Raw genomic sequence first — 19210 nt, forward strand, 5'->3', positions numbered from 1 at the left:
AACACACACATTTGTCTCTTACATGCAGGGGGTCTTCAGGGTCTTTACCAGCACCAAATTTAAAAAGGTTTTCATTTTCTCCTGGGAAACAGCAATTCTTTTTCCAGAGCACTAGGTACAGAAACAGTTAACATACAAAAGTTAGGATTTTTCATCATTTCCACTTTCTTAAGTGGGAACATGGCTGTATGAATTGTTCCCTTACTTCAAAACGATCGAAGGTAAATGTTCCTAGATAACTGAGTAGAACTATTGCTTATATAGCTTGCTGGTTTTTAAGGTACCTCCTTGCATTTTTTGTTAATCAAGGCTGATTCGAGTGTATTCAGTTTTTCTACCTTCAGAGATGGTGTATACGTCTCATCAACTGGTTTTGTTGATGCTCACATTTCTTGCATTATACTGATGCTATTATCGAAGAACTTTGTGCCTATTAGGTACCTGAGAGGAGCTAACAGCCCCACAAGATTACACTTTAAATATTTTCAGGATTTTTCAGTATGTATTTGTATTGAAAAACCTGGAGACAAAATTCCTTGTCTTGTATTACCACAGAAGGAAAACCATTCACAGTCCCATGCCAGTGCTTACACTATGACATATTGTAGCCAGTAATGACACCCTTCTGTGAGATGATACAGAGTTGCCAACTCCTCCAAAGATAAACAAGTGACCTAAAACCATCTTTTGCTTGATTTCCAATCATTATGATCAGTTACTGGAAAATTAAGGTCTGTTGCTGCAAAAGGCAAAGGCTGCTAATCGCCTCTCACTGCCACCGTTCGCTAAAAGCAACACCACACTTCTGCGCTTTCACGCAGAACCTGCACCATTCTCCTTGTCCAGCGCTTCAGCACAAGCATTTCACCCAACAGCTGGAGAGTGCCCAAAAGGCAATTCAAGTGACAGCATCTAGCAAAACTCCTAGCCCTGAACGGAAATCTACTCACACGTATGTTGGCTCTGCTAATACAAAAGCCACCTGCAAAATCTGACTACATCACCAAACTATGTGGATTTTGCTCTTTATTTTTATTGTGGAGTTACTATATTATGTCCTTGCCACCATGGACAGGAAAAAGCTACAAATGCTGTGTACCAGGATACCGTTAAGGAAAAAGTCAACACTAGCCAAAAGGTGGCTGAGAGCTCAAAAACATCTGCTTCATGTACTCAAATTTTCCAGTGCCAGGCACCAACACATCAACCTGCTGCCTGACCAGGGGTTTACTCTAACCAAGAAAACCTTAATGGGTTTCCCTACAAGGGAAAGTGAGGACTATCGAGGTGACCCCCAAAGGCCTGAGGAGGAGGGTAATGAGGCAGAGAAAAGGGGATGTGGCTGTGGGAGAGTTGTGTTACAGAACAGAATGAGGTGAGAGATGGAAATGAGGAAATGACAAAGAGCTGAGTTAGAGAAACAGTGCAAACGACCCTGGCAACAGCGATTAAGAGAGGAGAGAATATGTTAAACAGAGCCTTGGGAGGATACAGGTGAAGGATGGAGTTCAAAATGGGGAAATGGAGACTGTGAGAATGAGATAGGTGGGTACAGTGATACTGAGGGACTGGTGGGCATGAAGGTGTGGCGTGGGCAACAGTGTGGGAGATACCTGACAGCATCAGGGAAATACCCCCGTGGGTCAAATAAGCCCAGACTCAAAGTTACAAAATACCGCCAGCCTTAAATAAATTACTAAGCACATGACCCGTGAAAAAAAAATGGTTTAGCTATCTATAATCTACCTTTCTTCTCTGGTTATTTTCGTTCTTAAAGACTGCCTGAAAATCTCACCTGCAATATAAGCTGATGAAGAGACGTCTGGGCATCAACCATATTTCTGAGAAGTGACAATGGTTAGGTATTAACTCAGATGCTTAGTTTTCCATATTTAAAGGTCAGCGTTGTGGCACTTAGCAAGAGAGTACTAATGAACATACCTTAGACACCTGAAATATTTACATCTGAGTTGTAAATATCTAGCTACAGTTAGATAAAATGATTTAACTAGTTAGATGGATGGGCACTGGTGACAGGTAAGTATTGGCATTGACACAGAAGGCAGTTAAGTGCACGAGGGCAGCATTGCTCTCTACACAAACGTTTAGACTGGGCTTGACAGAAACTGCTACGGCACAGAAAAATAAGGGCACAGGGGTCTTCTACAGCACCCAGTGCCTGCGCCTCAGAGCCGAGCTCCACGCGCGTAACCTTAGCGGGGGGGTCCCGCAGCAGCAGGCGGGCCCGGCAACCCCGGGGAGGGGGCAGGTGCCTTCCGAAGCTTCCCCACCGCTTGCGGCTGCACGCCTGCGGGCACAAGGGACCCCGGCCCCGGAGGGCAGTCCCGCCGGCCCCGCCGTCACCTCACCTCGGCGGCGGGGGCTGCGCCTTTCCCTCCCGCCTCGCGTCTCCCAGCGGTTTGTGGCTGTCCCGGCCTGAGGGCTCGGCGGGAGCAGCAGCACCGAGACCGCCCCGCTCCACACGCCGGGCTGGCCCCGAGCCCCGCGGCAAAGAGCCCCGGGGAGCCGGGCGGCCCCGCCGCTGGCCCGGGCCCCGCCGCCGGCCCCGGGGACGCTGCGCGCATGCGCCCTCCCGCCGCGGGCCCACCGGCTCGGGCCCGCCGTGCGGGGCTCCCCGCGGCGCATGCGCGCTGTGCGGCGGCGGGCGCGGGGGGTGTCCGGCCCGAGGCGCTCGCTCCCCTCCGGCGGCGGCGGCGGCGGCGGCAGGGGCAGGGGCAGGGGCAGGGGCAGGGGCAGGGGCAGGGGCAGGGGCAGGGGCGCGGGCAGCGGGAGCGCGCGCGGGGAGGCCGTCTGTCGGCGAGAGCGGGTGGGGGAACGGGCCGCCCCCCGGGCCGCCCCCGGCATGGGGCGCTGCTGGGGCCGCCCCCCTCGCCGGGCCCGGCGCGCCCCCGGACTCTGCCTGCGGCGCCGCCCGCGGGGCCTGTAGGGGCGGCCGTGTCGCGCCGCGCCGCGCCGTGCCGTGCCGGGGGAGCGGCGGCATGAGGAGCCGCTGCGGCCGCCGGCAGTGAATGGGCGTCGCGGCGGAGCGGGAGGAGCCGGAGCCGCCGCCGCGATGGCTCAGGAGAAAATGGAGCTGGACCTGGAGCTGCCGCCGGGGAGCGCCGCGGCCCCGGGCGACGGGGGCGGCCTGAGGAGATCGAACAGCGCCCCCCTCATCCACGGGCTCAGGTGAGCGCGGCGGGGCCCGGGGCCCGAAGCCCGGCGGCAGCGGGGCCGGCCCCGCGTCAGGCGGCCGCGACGCGGGGGTTTGGCCGCCGCCGTGTCGGGAGCGGGGCCCGTGGCCGCCCTGGCCGCGGCCCCGGGGGTCGCTCCGTGGTTACCCGGGCCGGCCTGGCAGGCGCGCTCCTCCCCGCCCGTCCCGCGGCGCAGGGCCCCGGTGCTGCTCTGGGGCGCCTTGGGCGTGTGGGGAAACGTGGGCTCCTGAGCGGTGTCCCGGGCGGGGGGGGGAGTTAGGCGGGGTATCCCTGCAAGCGTGCGGGGTGCCAGAAAGCCTGGCTAGACGTGCTACAGCTTTATTAAAACGCTTGGTTTGTTTCCATCTCGGTCTGCTGTGTGTTGTGTGGCTGAGAAACAGCACGCAGCGTCAAGGTTGTGGCCGTTATCACAGATAAAGCAGCCATTTCTGATTGCTGTAATGGTTCAAGTTTGACCAATAAGAAAAACAAAAAAAATCACTGCACTGTGCGTGATTACAACAGCAAATGCTTTCAGAACAGCCAGGCGAATTCGGTGAAGAGCATTTCATGGGACCTTGAAAGATACAGAAGTTTTACATTTAGTGTAAAACAATGTATCGGTTGTCCTGGAGTTTTGCTGGCCGATGCTAATGTTGTTAGTGTGGATATTGCCACCAGCCTGTGGCAGGTGGCATTTGCAAGGCGGGGTGGGTATTTGCCATGCGTTCTGGGTCTGGCCCTTCAGCTGACAGGGCAGAGACGGCGGCAGTCCCAGGCAAGGGCTGGGAGGAAAGCTCTCGGATATGCGTGGTCTCTTGTGTGGTTTCGTGTTTGGGTAAGTTTGTAACTCGGAGTGCTAACGCTTGCCTCCTCTGGGCTGTCGTGAAGTTGGGAGATGCCCTCGTCTGCTACGTGGTGTGGCTACCATCTAACTTCAGGGTGGTCCATGTGCTGCTACTTGTAGTAAGTCTCCAGTTTGGGAGAGCATATTGACAATAAACTTTGTAAAAGACGAGTATAGTATGTGATAAGTACTTACTGTTCTTTTCCTTAAACTTCATGTTTCTGTAAAAAACTAGCTATGAAGTAACAAAGAAAGTCTCGTAAATATTTTGTACCAAAATGGTTAACAGTACAGTGCAGAGGAAATACTAATTCTTGCCTATTCAGTCGCAATTTAATGTTAAGTAAACATAATTGTGATTCTTTTACATAACCGTAATGAAACAACTATCAGTTTACATTTCTATGCAGCATAGAAGTACCGTGAATGGCAGTTGTTCCTCAGGGAGATTTCTGAGCAGGTAAACTAATTACATAACTGAGACAACGTGTTTTTATAATCTTAGCCTTTTGTAAGTTGTTTCTTACAAACTATGAGACCCTTGACTGTTTAAAAAAAAAAAAAAAGCATCCTATAGTCACACTGTAAACAAGTTATTTATTTCAGGGTCTGGGCAGGTAGAAGGGTAAGCCTGAGCTCTTGCCTTGAACCTGTGTGTATGCTATACATTAGGTGTTTATACAAATTAAACTGAAATGCCATTGAACTAATTTGAGGTGGTTGCAGTGGTTTGTCTGTTAGTTAGGAATTTTCCATCAGAAAACTGTTTTTGCAAGATTGCAGCTCTTGGCAAGAAACCTCAGTTTTTCCCAGAATGGCTTTGTTGGGTAAACTGAAACAAAAGCTCTTGCTCTTGAACAGCTTGCTCTTTCTACTCTGCCTCCTGTTTTGACTTCTTCATTAGCAGATTTAGTAAGGAGTGTTGTGGCTTAACTCCAGCTGAGGTTAAACCATGACAGGAGCTCAGAGAATGAGTTACCGTAGAGCCAGAGAACATCACAGAAGTTACCTTTCACAGAACTTTTGATTCTTGTTTTCATGCCAAATTAAATTGATTTTTTAATGGGAACTGTAAGAATCTTCTGTGAAAGATAAGTCTGAGATCTGACCAGCCCTGGTGCTTTTGCAAGGGAGATTAAAGGTAAGGATATTGTAGGTTTTTTTCCCTCTCCCTCTCTTCTAGTCTAGTTAGCACTGAATATTGGACTCAGCCTATGGTAATGTGTTACAGAATCATTCCAACCTGTTTTCTCCATTCAAACCCTGGATTTTGGTATGTACTGTTTGTATTGTGTTTACATACCAACCAGTACACTTACACTAAAAAGGAGTTGTAGCTGTTGGCCTCAGCCAGTAAATCTTATCCCTAAACATCACATCATGGATCCCTTAACTTTCTCCTGTTCCACTGCCTATCAAATGGCAACTGCTTGATCTCTTGTGGGTGTAAACTGAGTGAAACTTCCTTGAAAATTGTAAATGATGTCTGATCATTTGTACTTGACGTTTTAGAGAAAGAGAGTCAAGGTATTCTTCTTGGCGAAAAGCACAGTGCTTATGCCGATTCCTGTTGGCTTTTATCTCACAGTATAAGATTTGTTTATTTTTTATTTACAGCTAGATAAAAGCTATCCAAAACTTACATGTCTGACTGGTGTGTTTTAAAGTGGAAGATTCTGTTAGTGATGTGTTTTTAAAGTGCATTGTGATTATCAGTCTTTAGAACAAGGTAATACTATTCATCAGATTAGTTTTAAGAAATTGTATTTGTGTAGTGCATTTGTTCATCCCAGGTTAGCAGCTGAGACAAAGAGATACAACCCATGACTTCTTGTAATTTGGATCTAATTACAGTCTTACATTTGGATCTGTTTGCCTGTGCAGTTCCTCTGTAATTTTTAGGCATGGGGACTGTAGGATTGTGGCTCAAAATTTTTATTCTAATGACCATAAAACTTACTTAATTTCTGCAGCCTCATTGATTAAGTGCTGATCAATGGCTGTTGATAACACCAGTGATGATCAGTGAAACTTGCTTTAGGAATCAATAGAACTAAAGTTGCCTTGAGAAAGGAGCTCATTTTATATCAAATAACTAATGCTGCATTATTTAAATGGATGCACTGCTTCCTGGTTGGAAATGTGACTGCGGTCAGAAGTGTTAAGGCTTTAAAAACTGGGTTTTACTGTATGTTTGATTTAGCCTCTCCTGGAAAAAAGTTCAGGACTTATTAAATGTTTGTAGTGATAAGATTTATCAAGATACTGTATATTTTTTATTCTGTCTATTGCATTGAGGCTGGTTTCAGTTACTGTTTATATGCCATTTATAAATTTGTTCTGTTGAATGACATTCGAAGCAATATGCAAGCTGCAGCCATTCCAAACATAATAAATTCCCAGAGAAATGCTCGGTCTTAACAATTTTTTCAGTTATTCTGAAGACTCAATATGATTAAAGTCAGTAATTGAAGTAGCTGGGACTTGGGGGAAGAGCAATTTGGTTTCCACTCCCTGCCAACAGGCTAAAAGAGTTCTTACATACCTGTCTCTCGAGTGCTTTGTCTTGAAATGATAGCTGTCATAGCATTTGAAACTGAGCTTATATTAAGAGGTACTTTTTGATAGGAAGGAAATGGCTTTTGCATTTGACAAGTGTTTCTTTTCACAGTGATAATTCACAGGTGTTCCAGGCTAACGTATTGCGAACCCGCAGGAACAGTACCACGGTTATGAATCGTCATAGTCTGGTAAGAAAACTATTAGACCAACCGCATTAGGTGCAAAGCAGAAGTGTGCAAACAGGATTAAAGAAGAAAATTAGATGGTAGTCTGTGAAACTAATACCACATGTTTTCAGAAACAAGGCTCTAGGCTGTGACATTAATACACTGTAGCTATAGTGAAATGTTATTTATAGACCATTTGGCCTTGGAGAGTACTTATATTTCATTGTGATCATAACTTTGTTTATAAAATGCAAGCAGATGTTCAAAGATAGAGTAAGAAAGGTAGTTCACAAGGAAAACTAATTACATAGATGTATTGTTCAGTAACTAGTGTGCTAATCATTTCTGATTTTATAAAAAAAAGCGCAGATGTTCTGATCTTAAATAGTATTTTATATAGTAATGACAGAATAGACCTGTAATCAACAACTGATATAACAAGGTTTAACTGGCTGATAGAACATGAACCTTGAGGCTTCCAGGATGAATCATTCCTTATCTGTTAGAGACGTTCGTTTGTGATTTCAACTTTTGTTAGGCTTCTGTTATTGCAACTCCCCAAATCTGAATTTTTAAAATATTAATCTAAACCCAGAGAAAATATTGCATATTTTGTGTTTTAGTGTTGCACAAATTGTGGTAGAAGAATGTGATTTTGACTGATTTAGAACACCTGCGCAGGATCACATAGACAGCATGATTTGCTAACCCTTAAAGTGTTAGGGTGCATGGGGTAGTTATTTCCTCTAACCAAAAGGAATTTTTGGTCAGACTTTCATGTATAACCAGAAATGTAACTTTTCCCCTAAGAAAGCTTTAATAAACAGGTAGACACAGGATAACATGCATTCAGTTGATTATTACTGTTTTGGAAAAATTAAGCTATGTTGGGGTGGGAGGGGAGTAGTATCAATTTTCTTTTAACTATGGGAAACAGAGCCCCTGTAATGCTAACAGCAATTATCCTGTTTTTCTTGGTTACCTTTTGAAGATGCTTTAGAAATAATTTGTTAGCCCCGTGTTAGAGGTTGAAAAATACTACTCTCCTGTTTTGTTAACTGATGTCCCTTAGCTAAAACTCTGTTTTAAAATCGGGACAGACAACTACTTAGCAAAGGTTGGCATCTGTAACAGAACTGGGATACTTACCTAAAGTCTAGAAAGATTGGTGGAAAAGCCCTTCTGCTAGGATATAAAACCCAGTAGAATGTATTATGGTAAAGATTTCTTTAAACAACAGTCTCTCTCTTCATAGGTATTTTTAGGGTGGCAGCTTAGGGTAAATTTGTTTATGCCTGTGGTCAGACAAAAGGAGAAACAAAACAAAGGCAGAAGCTCAGTTTATTGTGTTTACTTCTTGAAGATCCTCAATTGTTGGGCAAAAAAGATGCTAATTTAGGGCACATTGCCTGGAACTTGCTGGGAAGCAGGAGCTAGTTCACTGATGAGTGAGCTCTTCTGGCTGCCCCTAATAGATGTTGCAGTCTTCTGACTGCTAGATCAGTGCCTTGTCCAGTTTGAAATATTTCTTTGAATTATGGTCTGGTTTTTGGTTCTGTTGAAGATGGCAGGGAGGATGGAATTGGAAAGGAACTTAGACATGACCTCATCCTTCTGTGGTCTTAAACCAGGATCATCCATAGATAAATGATGTTGTGAAAATAATTAAACTTTCAGCCTTAAGGACCCTAAGCAACCTCACCTGGTATTTTTGCTATAGGGAAGCAGGAAGTGTGGTTTTATGATGTTGGAGATATTCTAAGGAGCTAGATGGCACCTACTTTGGTAAATTAAATTTTACAGTAAGTTGGTGATAAAGTGTACTTCAAACCCCACTTTTTTGTATTTAGGAAAACTAATCCAAGTTTTATTGCAATGTAAGCTCTAATAAAGAGGGTGAAAAGATTCAGTAAGTGACTGAAACTTTGTTCATTTAGTATTGTAAGTGCAGGTAAAATTGCATGTTTTGTTAAACTTTGTGGAAAAAAATTGATCCGTATTTGTCTAATCTGTGTTGTGTTCACTGTCATGGGAACAATGGGAGTTGCTAAAATGCTCTGATAGCTGAAGGTCATACTCTAGCTCCATCTTCAGGGCTGTTGTGGTTGACCCAGTTGCTCAGCTGAATTCTAAAATCTTTCCTTTTTTGAGTAGCTTCTTCAAGTCTCAGACTCCAACTGTTTTATAATGATGACTACCGGGGCAGCTATGCCATTTTGGCTGGGGCTTAATCTGCAATTTTCTGACACTACATGTAATTGTCAAGGAAGGGTCAACTAGGCTCAGTATCTGCTGTTTACTTTCTTACAGAAGATACCAGTGGCATCTAGTGAGTAAATTTTTTGGTGTTTTTTGTTTTGTTTGTGTGATTGGGGTTTTGGTTTTGTTGTTTAAGCAAAGCACTTTTGTCTGTGGTTAAATGTTTAGGTACTATTTCAGCAAAAGCTGATTTTCAATTTTTTTTTTTTTTTTTTTTAAGCTAGGTAGGTTCCCTGTCAGGGTTCACTGTGTGGCCCCCCCAATGCTTGTGTTGGCAGAAGGCAGGGGGCACTGCAGGGACGGCAATGGAAGGGCAGAGGCGCTGGGGGCAGGTGACTGCTTGCTTTGGCTGTGCTGCCTGCCAAACTGGCTCTTCTGAAACTTTACCTTCAGTGAAAAAGATTATCTAACGTGCTGGAGAAGGGAGGAGGGGAAGGTGTTTCTCTTCCATGTGATAGTGTAATTGTTTGTAATGTTTTTTATTAAACTTTGTGCTTTCTTAAAACATTGCGGATTTGAGTAGCATAATTTTAACAAATGTGTTTGGTCTACTTTAGCAAGTATCCTTTAAAAGCGACTGAGGCTTCAGATAGTTTCTTTTCACAAGACTTAAATCAAAGGACTATGAACAGGGAAAAAGTGAGTTTTAAGCATTGACAAAGCAAGGATCGTGTTTGTTGGAGATGATATAGGATCCTTGGAGTTAATGGATTTAGTTAGTGCATTAGATCCTGCAGAGGAACACTTGACTGTCTTTTTATAATTTTTATTTTACACTGCGAGCCACTGGTTTCGTATATATTCTATTAATGTCAAACCTTAAAGTATGTGGATTACAGTCATAAAATTAGAATATAATGAGTGGAACAAATGCATTTCTACTGTGGAGTGACAGAGTCAATAGGCAGGAATGTACTATTGTCCAGATCCTTTTCTCTGCATGAGAATCAAGGTCAGCTCAAGGTCCACAATGGCTGGTACAGCTTGGAGGAATTTTTATTAGGTGCCCAGGATTTTTGGGAGCCCAGTATAATAGTAAAGCTGACCTAAACTGGACTTAAGAAGTAACAAATCAAAACATTATAGCCATTAGACTTTAGCAGTATAAATTATGATAACTAAATTCTGGCACAAACATTAGACATCCTCTGTGTGAGTCTGATAGGCTAATATCTTTTGTGAGAAAAAGGGCATGATGTTTTGATGGGTTTTTTTAGAGGGAGGATTCTGGATCTATGAAGGATTAATAGTCTGCGATAACTTACCATAACCTTTTCTGTAAGACAGTAAAATCTTCGTTTTCTCCATGGCACTGATTAGAAGATGGTGCAGTAAATGGTTAACTGAATGTTTGTTAGTTCTCCAACTTCAGCATAATGAAGAAATCTAGTGATGTTTTGTGGAGTGGATGAAGCCTCCTATTGCATAAAGTATACAAACCTTACTTGCTGAACACACATCCATTTTGAAAAGACACCTTAGTTTTTGGAGGGGGTTGTCAGCTTACAGAGATGAAGTTAAACCTCTGTTCAAAGCTTTAGCTTTGAATTTTTGATCTCTGAATGGGTTATGACAAAGTCAACTCAGGGTCAAACATTTGAGGGATGGGAAATACATGAAAGGAAATTGTATTTTGAGAAAATTATCACTTTTAATTACTTGGGTTTGAGTATGCAGTTTTAGATCATAGTATTCCAGTGAGGTCTTGATGCAAAACTGACAAAATTGTCAGAAGACCTTTTTGAGTGACATCATCTCCTATTTCACCTGAATTGGTGAAGCTCTTGAGGAACCATAAGGAAGGTATTTAGCTCTTTGTTAGCCTTCTGATAGCTGATTATTTTTTACCGGTCAAAGTACTCATTTATAAGCAGACAATAATCCAGAAACCTTTTTGCACAGTGTGTGGTTTTGGCGTTGTATTTTTAAATGAACCTTCTGGATCACTTAAATGAAAATATTTGTGCAGCCGTAAATATTAAGGGTGGCAGTGTGCTAGTTAAAAGCAGCTTCGTTCTGTAGAGAAGGCTGTGAATTATAGTTGCCTGGAAATGAAGTGAAAGGCAGGCTGATGCCAATTAGCATCTGTGAGCATACAAAGCAGTATAATATGGAAATACATATTATCATGTGCTGGCAAGTAATTCATGTAGTTTGTGTATACTGAGAATGTTATGAATGCTGTTTTTTTAAAAAAAAAACCCAAACAACACATATTTTTTAGTTTGGGGTACCACTGTAGAGTGGTTACTAACATTCCTGCACTTTTCTCTCTCTTCTCCTGTAGCTGGTAAGTGTGTTTCAGTTGTATGTGGCTTTGTTTTGCAGTTTGTGCCATCATCTCCCATCCGTATTCCTAGCAGCCGTCTTCATCAAATCAAACAGGTAAGCACAGATTCTAAATTTTTTTTTATTTTAAATTTTTTATAGATGGTTGGGTTTTTTGCAGTTAATGTGTAGTGTCCTTCAAATGGCTATAGATTTTACTTTGGAACTGTAGTACAGAGTCTGCAGCAGTCTATCACTTTAAAGTGTTTCCAAAAGTAAAAGCTGTTATCTTGTCTGCAGAGTTCCAAATTTCATGAAGTAGAATGCATCTTACAGAGGGAAGAAGATTTGAGCAGAAAGAGAAATCTTAAAATGGACATTTTAGAAAGGAAACCTTTAATGTAAACCCTTAAGGTAAAGTTTCACCAAGTTTTTGGCAGTAGTGCCAGTGCAAATATTCAGGGCCAATAACAAAGTGTTCCTTAACTTGTGTTGGCACAAGACTTTTGTGTAGCCAGAAGATGAACTGGATAAGGAAGCACTCTGGCCAAAAAATAGTTTGGACTGTTCTGGCTGGGCTATTTTTCATCTGTATAATTTTCTTATCCAGCTCGCTGTACTTGTGCTGTCACAGCATGAGCAGAGGGGGAAGGGCACAAGAGCAAACACTTAGGAAGGGGAGGGGGTTGTGGCAAATAGCTGAGTAGGCTTAAATAGCACTGCTACCAGACAACAGACCGCAGTCTGAAGACTCAAGTTTTAAAATCGACAGGCTCAAACTCTTGTGCCTCCTCCATTTTATGTCGACTTTTTGACAGTAAAATGTTTATAAAATTGAAGAGGCTTGATTTTTTTTTTCTTAAATAATTTTTTTTTAGCTTGCTAGTTTTCAATTGATAGGCTTGATTTTTACAGTGTGAAAAGTTAAGAAAACAATTTAATGCTTTGGACAGCGTTTTCAGGGTATGGCGTCTGAAGTGATGGAAGGCATTTCTGCTTCCCACCTCAGATATTTAAAGTGCATGCATAGTAATCCTGAAGAAAATAACTGCTTGCTTTCATTATGTAAATAATGTACTGGCTTAAAGAGGCTCTGAAGCACTCAAGTCAGTTGTAGAGCTGTTTTTATCAACATTAAAAAGCTTACGATTAATATGTAAATGTGATGAGAGCAAGGGAATGAACTACTGTGGCTCCTGCTATATTACATGAAGTAAAGTTTGAGAATTCAATTTTTTTTGAAAATGCTTCTGTATTCATACTTGTTCCGTACATTTATTAAAGCGAACAATGACATTTCCTAATTTGTGCTTGATCGTTAAATTCACAAGTTGAAATTCCATGTCCTGTACACTTACTGGCACAGATGGGAACATGTGTGATTTACTTCTGATCTCTTTCAAATCTTAGCAAATAATCACACAGTTGCACTATGTTAGTAAGACTCTTCCTACATGTGATGAAGATGGTGAAGATGTTTAGTTGAACTTCTATTCTTTAACTGGACTGAATTAGGGAATCTACTCATTCCCTCAACAGACTGGATAGTATTCAGTTAGTTTTAAGGAATGGTGTCTGTCTAAGAGGAGATTGAGTCAGGTTTGTACTTTAACTTGGTCTTAATGTTTAGTTTAATTTTACATTTTTGATCCATTTTAATAGTATTTTATGGATGTTTTAGGAAAAAAACCACTAAATCCCAAATTAATTGTGTAAAATGCACTGTATTGCAAATGAAATGCTGACAAGTGTCTAGTTAGTTACTAATCCATAGAATAAGGTAAGAATCCAGCCATGCTTTTGATGATTATCTATACTAGTTTCTGCTTTTTGAAATAATAATATGCAGGACTGCATAAAGATACTCTGGCATGCGCAGAATTTTTGGTTCATATTATCATTGTTCAGTTTTGTAACTACCTCTTGGATAGTAATGAAAATAAAAAAGCTGCTTGAGAAACAACCAATTCCCATAAGCACTTCTTATGCGATGGTCTCCTTTGCTACATCTCTTTCCTGTCCTTTCCCCCTCACTCCTTTTCATGTAGTGAGAGCTTAAAGTTATTTTGCTTAACCGAGTTGAATTAAATTTTTCACATACCAAAGTGAAATGAAACGAGCTTTTCTGATTTGCTGTAGCAAAGCTTTTTGCCCCCATTTTTTTTTTTTTTTTGGTCTTCATCTTTCATCTCCAAATCTTTTAGGAAGAAGGAATGAATTTGATGAACAGAGAAACAGTACGTGAAAGGTAAGCATTAAGGCAAACTAGAATACTTAATGCAGTCTTCTATGGGCCTGGGACAATACGTTTCTTTTCTTCTTTATAGAGAAGTGCAAGTAGCAATGCAGATGAGCCACTCATGGGAGGAGAGCTTGAGCCTGGTAATGCATTCATGCTTTAATTTGTGTTTCTGTTATCAGTATCAGGACACTATGAGACTCTCTCATGTCAACATGTTCTTTTATAGTTTGACCTACAATTAAGGTGTTAGTATATCACTGCTTTTGATCAGCAATTTTTCACACCAACAAGGCATAGAATTATCAGTTGTCCAAGGATACCTGTGGGTTCCTCAGGCTGGTATGGCAAAAGAAAATTTCATGGATGTCTGCCTGTTTAAATTTCCTTCCATGTTCTGATACTCACCATGTAATGTTTAAAGCTTTTTTTGTTTTGGTTTATTTGTTGTTTGGTTGTTTTGTTGGGGGTTTTTTTTTTGTTAAGCTTAGCTCATAAATGGCTACCTAAAAACTATGAATGTGATGGAGGATAACTTTGGAATCTTACTCAATTCCACACCAATCAGGCCTTTTCATGTTAAGATACTTCCTCATAATATTAATTACATGTACTATTTACAGAGCGACAATGATTTTGACAAATCATCATCACCAAAGCAAGTAGACTTTGTCCCAGTTTCTCCAGCTCCTTCACCTACCAGAGGAATAGGGAAGGTGAGCAAAATGTGGTAATAACGATTTTATCTTGAGTAGTGCTAAATAAATGCAGCCAAATTAGCAGCAAAAGATTAAGCCACAATCTCCTTTCTACCTCAGCTGCAAACAAGAAACTGGAGAGTAAACAAAAAAACCCTAAAACCTCAAACCAGAAAATACAAGCTAGCAGTTGCACATCTTGTGGATGTGAATTTCTGTGGATTGTTCAACTGTTAAAGAATAAGGTTTATTAACTACAGATTATCTGCCTTCCTTCTGGAATAAGAGGAAGGGGCATACATTCTTATTTTTTGAACCATAGTCTGTTTAACCAGACTATGGTGAAATAAATCCTTGTCAACTTGCATGTATTCTGCATGAAAATGTAATCTATCCAATCTTTTCTTAATTTTTTTTCTCAGTAACAAAAAGCGGTATCTCAGTATACCCAGCCATCTTGACTGGTTGCTTAAATTGATAGTGGGTTTCTTATTTACCTGTGATAAGGATCAGTTGTTACCATATGAGTCTGATACAGTGTTTATACATAAGTAACACAAACTGTTTTACTCTCAGCAATGTTTCTCACCATCTTTGCAAAGTTTGGTGAGTAGCAGTGGATTACCGCCAAGTCCTAGCCCAAGTCCAACCAGGCGATTTTCAAGGTAAGTACCAGATCATATCAATTATAGAAAATCGGCATAGCTTGTTCACAGTGGTCTCTTGAAATACTAGAATTTGTTATACACATAATTGATTTCTGATCACAATTACAACTTTATATATTCATGTAAACTTTGGATTTTACAATGCTCTAAAATACTTGTTAAAATCTCCCAATGTTATGACATGAAAAGTGGGCTGCATTTTGGCATCTGTCTTCTCAGTGTAGTCTCTGTATTGCTCTTAATTGGATCCTAAGTAATGGAATTGAATTCTAAGGAGGAAAAAAAACCAAACAGATTTAGAGTTTGTTACTGATTTCTGGGTTTAGTTGCATTGGATCTTGTTTTGAGTGATGTGGACATACAATTAAATTTTATTAGGCCCTAACAGTTCAGCAAAGTACTGCCTGTCAGCTGAGATCTAGTCAGTGCCTAGATGTGAGCTTTCAGACTGCCCCAGCTGTGAAATAATGTGATTAAACTTCTTCTGTTAAGGTCTGTGCTTCCTGGTCTTTCTTCAGGGGGAAAAAAAAATAAGGACTTGTTTTGGATAAGCTGTTTTAATGCCTGTTTTCTTAGTGTTTTCCACTTAGTAGTTTATTAATGGTGATGTCAATATAGCATATGCCTTCTTTTAGCAGGAGAAGCCAGAGTCCAATTAACTGCATTCGACCAAGTGTTCTTGGGTCAATAAAAAGGAAAGGTACAGTATTTGGTTTTGGCTAATATAAGAAGTCAACTTGTTAATTTTGTAATAATCCATATAGCTTTCTTTGTAACTCTGTTCAATTGACTGATTATTTCAAAGAGTGACTAGAAATAGAGGGTATTACAGATGACCAAATAAATGGAACTGTTCATAGGGATAAAACAGACCAACTGATAAATTAGCGTTTACTATTCTGTAAAACTAACAGCTGTTCTGTTCTAATGCCTCTCCATTGCTGTAGTCATATAGATCTGATAAGAAATTAATGTATCCTGATTAACAAAACAAGAAGTACAACTGTTGGCATATTTAACTTCACAAATAGAAAATTTTGAAAGTTCTGGCTAACTGAAGCGTACAGGTACTGCAGTAAAAATGACTACGGTAAAAACCAGAAAGTGATCCAGAGACCTGGTAAACACCTTACTGCTTTATTGGGAAATGTTTGTCTATCTTCCTACATTTGTCTTCAATTTTAACTTCTGGTTATTTTATTGCATCTGTTTTTAAATAATCTTTATGCTTCACCTTTGTAACAGAAGACATTTGGCTCTGAGACAGCTTTTAAAATACTTTTATCTGAGTTCTGTTGTAGCCTATTTAAGCATATATCTATCCTTCCTTCTAGTGTATTTGGAAATCAAAATCAGTATATAAGTTTAGTGATAATCCTGGACCTTGATTATATTGATTGCAAGAGGAAAAGAAGCTTTCCTTATTCTCAGCTTTTCTGCTTTGACAGAGCTAGTTGGTGAACTGATAGCTGAATAAACTAGAACAAAAAATTATTCTCCGCTACTGAAGAATAAATATCTGATACTAAACCTCAGTTCATAACTCACTACACGTTCCTGAAGTTTGGACTAGAATGTTTCCAAGAAATAAACAGTCTTTAAAAATTCAGCGTTAAACTATGTTTTACATATTACAGTCTGTTGAGTGTTATTTTATAAGTTTAAACCTCTATTCTCTTTGCTCTGTAGAAGTATACTGAAAGTAGATTTTAGTTTAAATGAGTAGTAATTTTTTATCACTCCTTTTCTCTTACCAAAGGTGTAATGGAGATAGAAGATCATCCAAAAAGATTATTCCAAGGATCCACCAACATGCTTTCCTCTGAAGTTTCACATCAGGCGGACCTTGGGGGATGGTAAATGCTGTGCTATTTATTGTGCCAATTTTCATCAGAAGCACTACAACTCTTTTTTCATCTAGCAGTGATCACGCTTGAAGTTGGGGGTTTTTTTTGGTTGGTTGGTTTTTTTATTAATACAGACATCCCATAATTTTGAAGAACTGAAATTATGACAGTAAACAGGCAGTAATATTCACTACAATTTTACAGTTTCTACGACTGACTGTTAACATGCTTCACGTATATGGGAGTTGAGCATGTTTAGGAAAAGACACCTCATGGCTGGCAATTTTTGGAGTCTAGTTTCAAGCTGCAGTCAAATATCAATGCTAATGCTTGTGGGTGGATTGGGGTTTTTTTCTTCTTTTTTTTTTCCTTGCTCTTAGTCATATAGGAAAAGTAGTCTGCCTGACCCTCCCTGCTAGGAGGAGATTAAAAGTACTATGTAAAAAATCATAACGACTTGAAATAGTAAGGGATTTTGATTTACTATTTTAGTCAAGAGGTTAATAATACATAGGGTGTGCCCACACAACTATCAAGACGGGGTTATTCACAGTACATTTGTCCTTTTTGCCTCTCGGCTAATGTACATAGCTGTGCACAAGCTTTGAGCCCATTGCAGTGGCACTAATAAAATAGATGTTTGAAAGGTACTTAGAACCGCACCTTTTTTGCGCGCCCTATTCATAGTAGGCATAGCAGTGCAGGTTCAGTTGCTGCATCTTGGTTTAGGAGATAGTAATTTTTAAAAATACTTCGATGCTATCGCTGACGATAGATCATCTAAAGTTATAATTTTGTGTCCTGTGAAATATGTAGTGAATAGTACAACTGAAGTATGTACAGTTTATCATCTGCTTTGCTGTCAAAAGAGGCCTCTGGATTTATGCTAACCCAGGACCTTGTAGGAGATGGGGCAAAGCTTGCAAGGAATTGCTCAGCCCGATGCTTCTAATCTGTATGCCAGTTTTGGGTGAGCTGAAGGAGGAAACTGGCAGAATGTTATCTGTCTGTTGGGAAGTGACTGCAAGGTGTATAGTTGCAGATTTATTTCAAATCATAGGGCTTCCTGTTCCTTCAAAGATGTACATTTGTTTTTAAAATGGCTTTGTAAAATGAGTGGAAGCTAGTATTTGAGACTTAGTAGAAAGAGTACCTCACTTCTCCTATCCTGATGTTACTCTGTTTTCAGTCTGTCGTCACATGCTCTTGATGACAACAGAAGCAGTGCAGGCTCTTCCTGTGATTCACCAGCTGAAGTCGGCACCAACACAGACTCTCCAGTCTCACTTTCTGACTCCAGATCTCCGTTTTTACCAGTAGATCTTACGGCTAAGTTACCTATTAATTGAGAAGCAGAAGTCTGCTGATGGACACCGAGAAACAGCCTGGATATCAATAAGACTTTCTGTTGTGTGTAACTGATTCTGTTCCTCATAGGAACTTCCAGAAATGTCATTATTTCTAGAACACTTCCAGATTAGTTCCTTGAGGAGGAATTCATGTTTCTAGTGATTTGTGTGACATTTACTGAAATACAGTAAGCATTTGAATTGCAAACATATTTGATGCTAACATCAGTAAGCAAGCTGTTGATTTTACAATGGATATCGTCTTGTTGGCGTAAGTTGCAAATACCGTATGTATGTTCTGCTTGTGGAAGACTCGGCTTTCCAACAGCCAACGGGCAGCGTCCTCACTAATATAAAGTGGTGCTTATGTAGTAACAGATAACTTTCACGTTTGTCCTCAGTCTGAAACCAATGAAGCGGTTTACTAATTTGTTTTTATTCCCAGAGCGTTAGGTATTTATATCTTTTGTTCTTCCTATGAAAGGGGGAATAATAGGTGGGGGAATTGATTCTTGTGTTCTGTTATGATTGGCTGTTAATCAGTTCTGTGTTCTGTCAAAAGAACAAGTTGGTGAATTGTCAACTTAAATTTATATGTTGGATTTTTTTCATGATCATGACTGCTGTTGTGACTAAATCCAAATTAGGCGTGGAACATTCTTCTGGGTTTTTGTATTGTTTTCTTTTTCTTTCCCATTTAAATGATGTATTAGAGCAGTAGATGCTCTGTTAAAGGTCTTTTAATAGGGAAAAATAGTAATAATGTTTGGAACAAAACATTAAATCCTGAGGTTTTTAGTATTTAGTACTTCAGAAGTGCATTATTTTAACAGACAGTATTTGTCCTCATATGTGACTTTTGTTGAACAAATACAGTGAGGAATCTTGAATGCCTTTTTACAGGCTGAGGCGATCAAACATGTTTAATCTGTGTTTAATCTCCTGATGTCACTTCCTCAGACAATGGCATCAAGTTATTTCTGCTGTTGAAAACTTCAGATGCTGATTGGAAGCCTAGAATTTGGTAATCTGAGATGTTTCAGGATTCTTGTACTATATTTGAAAAGTCAGTGGGTTGAGGCATCCTGATCTCAACTCTGAAATTCCTTGAA

General features: G+C 40.6%; 1 protein-coding gene across 1 annotated transcript; it reads left to right on the forward strand.

Annotated features, from left to right (window-relative positions):
- Positions 1-3046: 3046 nt before the first annotated feature.
- On the forward strand, positions 3047-18098 carry LOC104024875 (P2R1A-PPP2R2A-interacting phosphatase regulator 1). The gene is made up of 10 exons (XM_075720570.1): positions 3047-3189; positions 6713-6791; positions 11358-11414; positions 13502-13545; positions 13625-13679; positions 14160-14252; positions 14811-14899; positions 15538-15602; positions 16662-16758; positions 17939-18098. The coding sequence occupies exons 1-10, from the start codon at positions 3074-3076 to the stop codon at positions 18096-18098; spliced, it is 855 nt and encodes a 284-aa protein (XP_075576685.1). The 5' UTR covers positions 3047-3073.
- The last annotated feature ends 1112 nt before the right edge of the window (positions 18099-19210 follow it).

The sequence above is a fragment of the Pelecanus crispus genome, chromosome 13, assembly GCF_030463565.1.
Source record: "Pelecanus crispus isolate bPelCri1 chromosome 13, bPelCri1.pri, whole genome shotgun sequence".
Classification (NCBI taxonomy): Eukaryota; Metazoa; Chordata; class Aves; order Pelecaniformes; family Pelecanidae; genus Pelecanus; species Pelecanus crispus.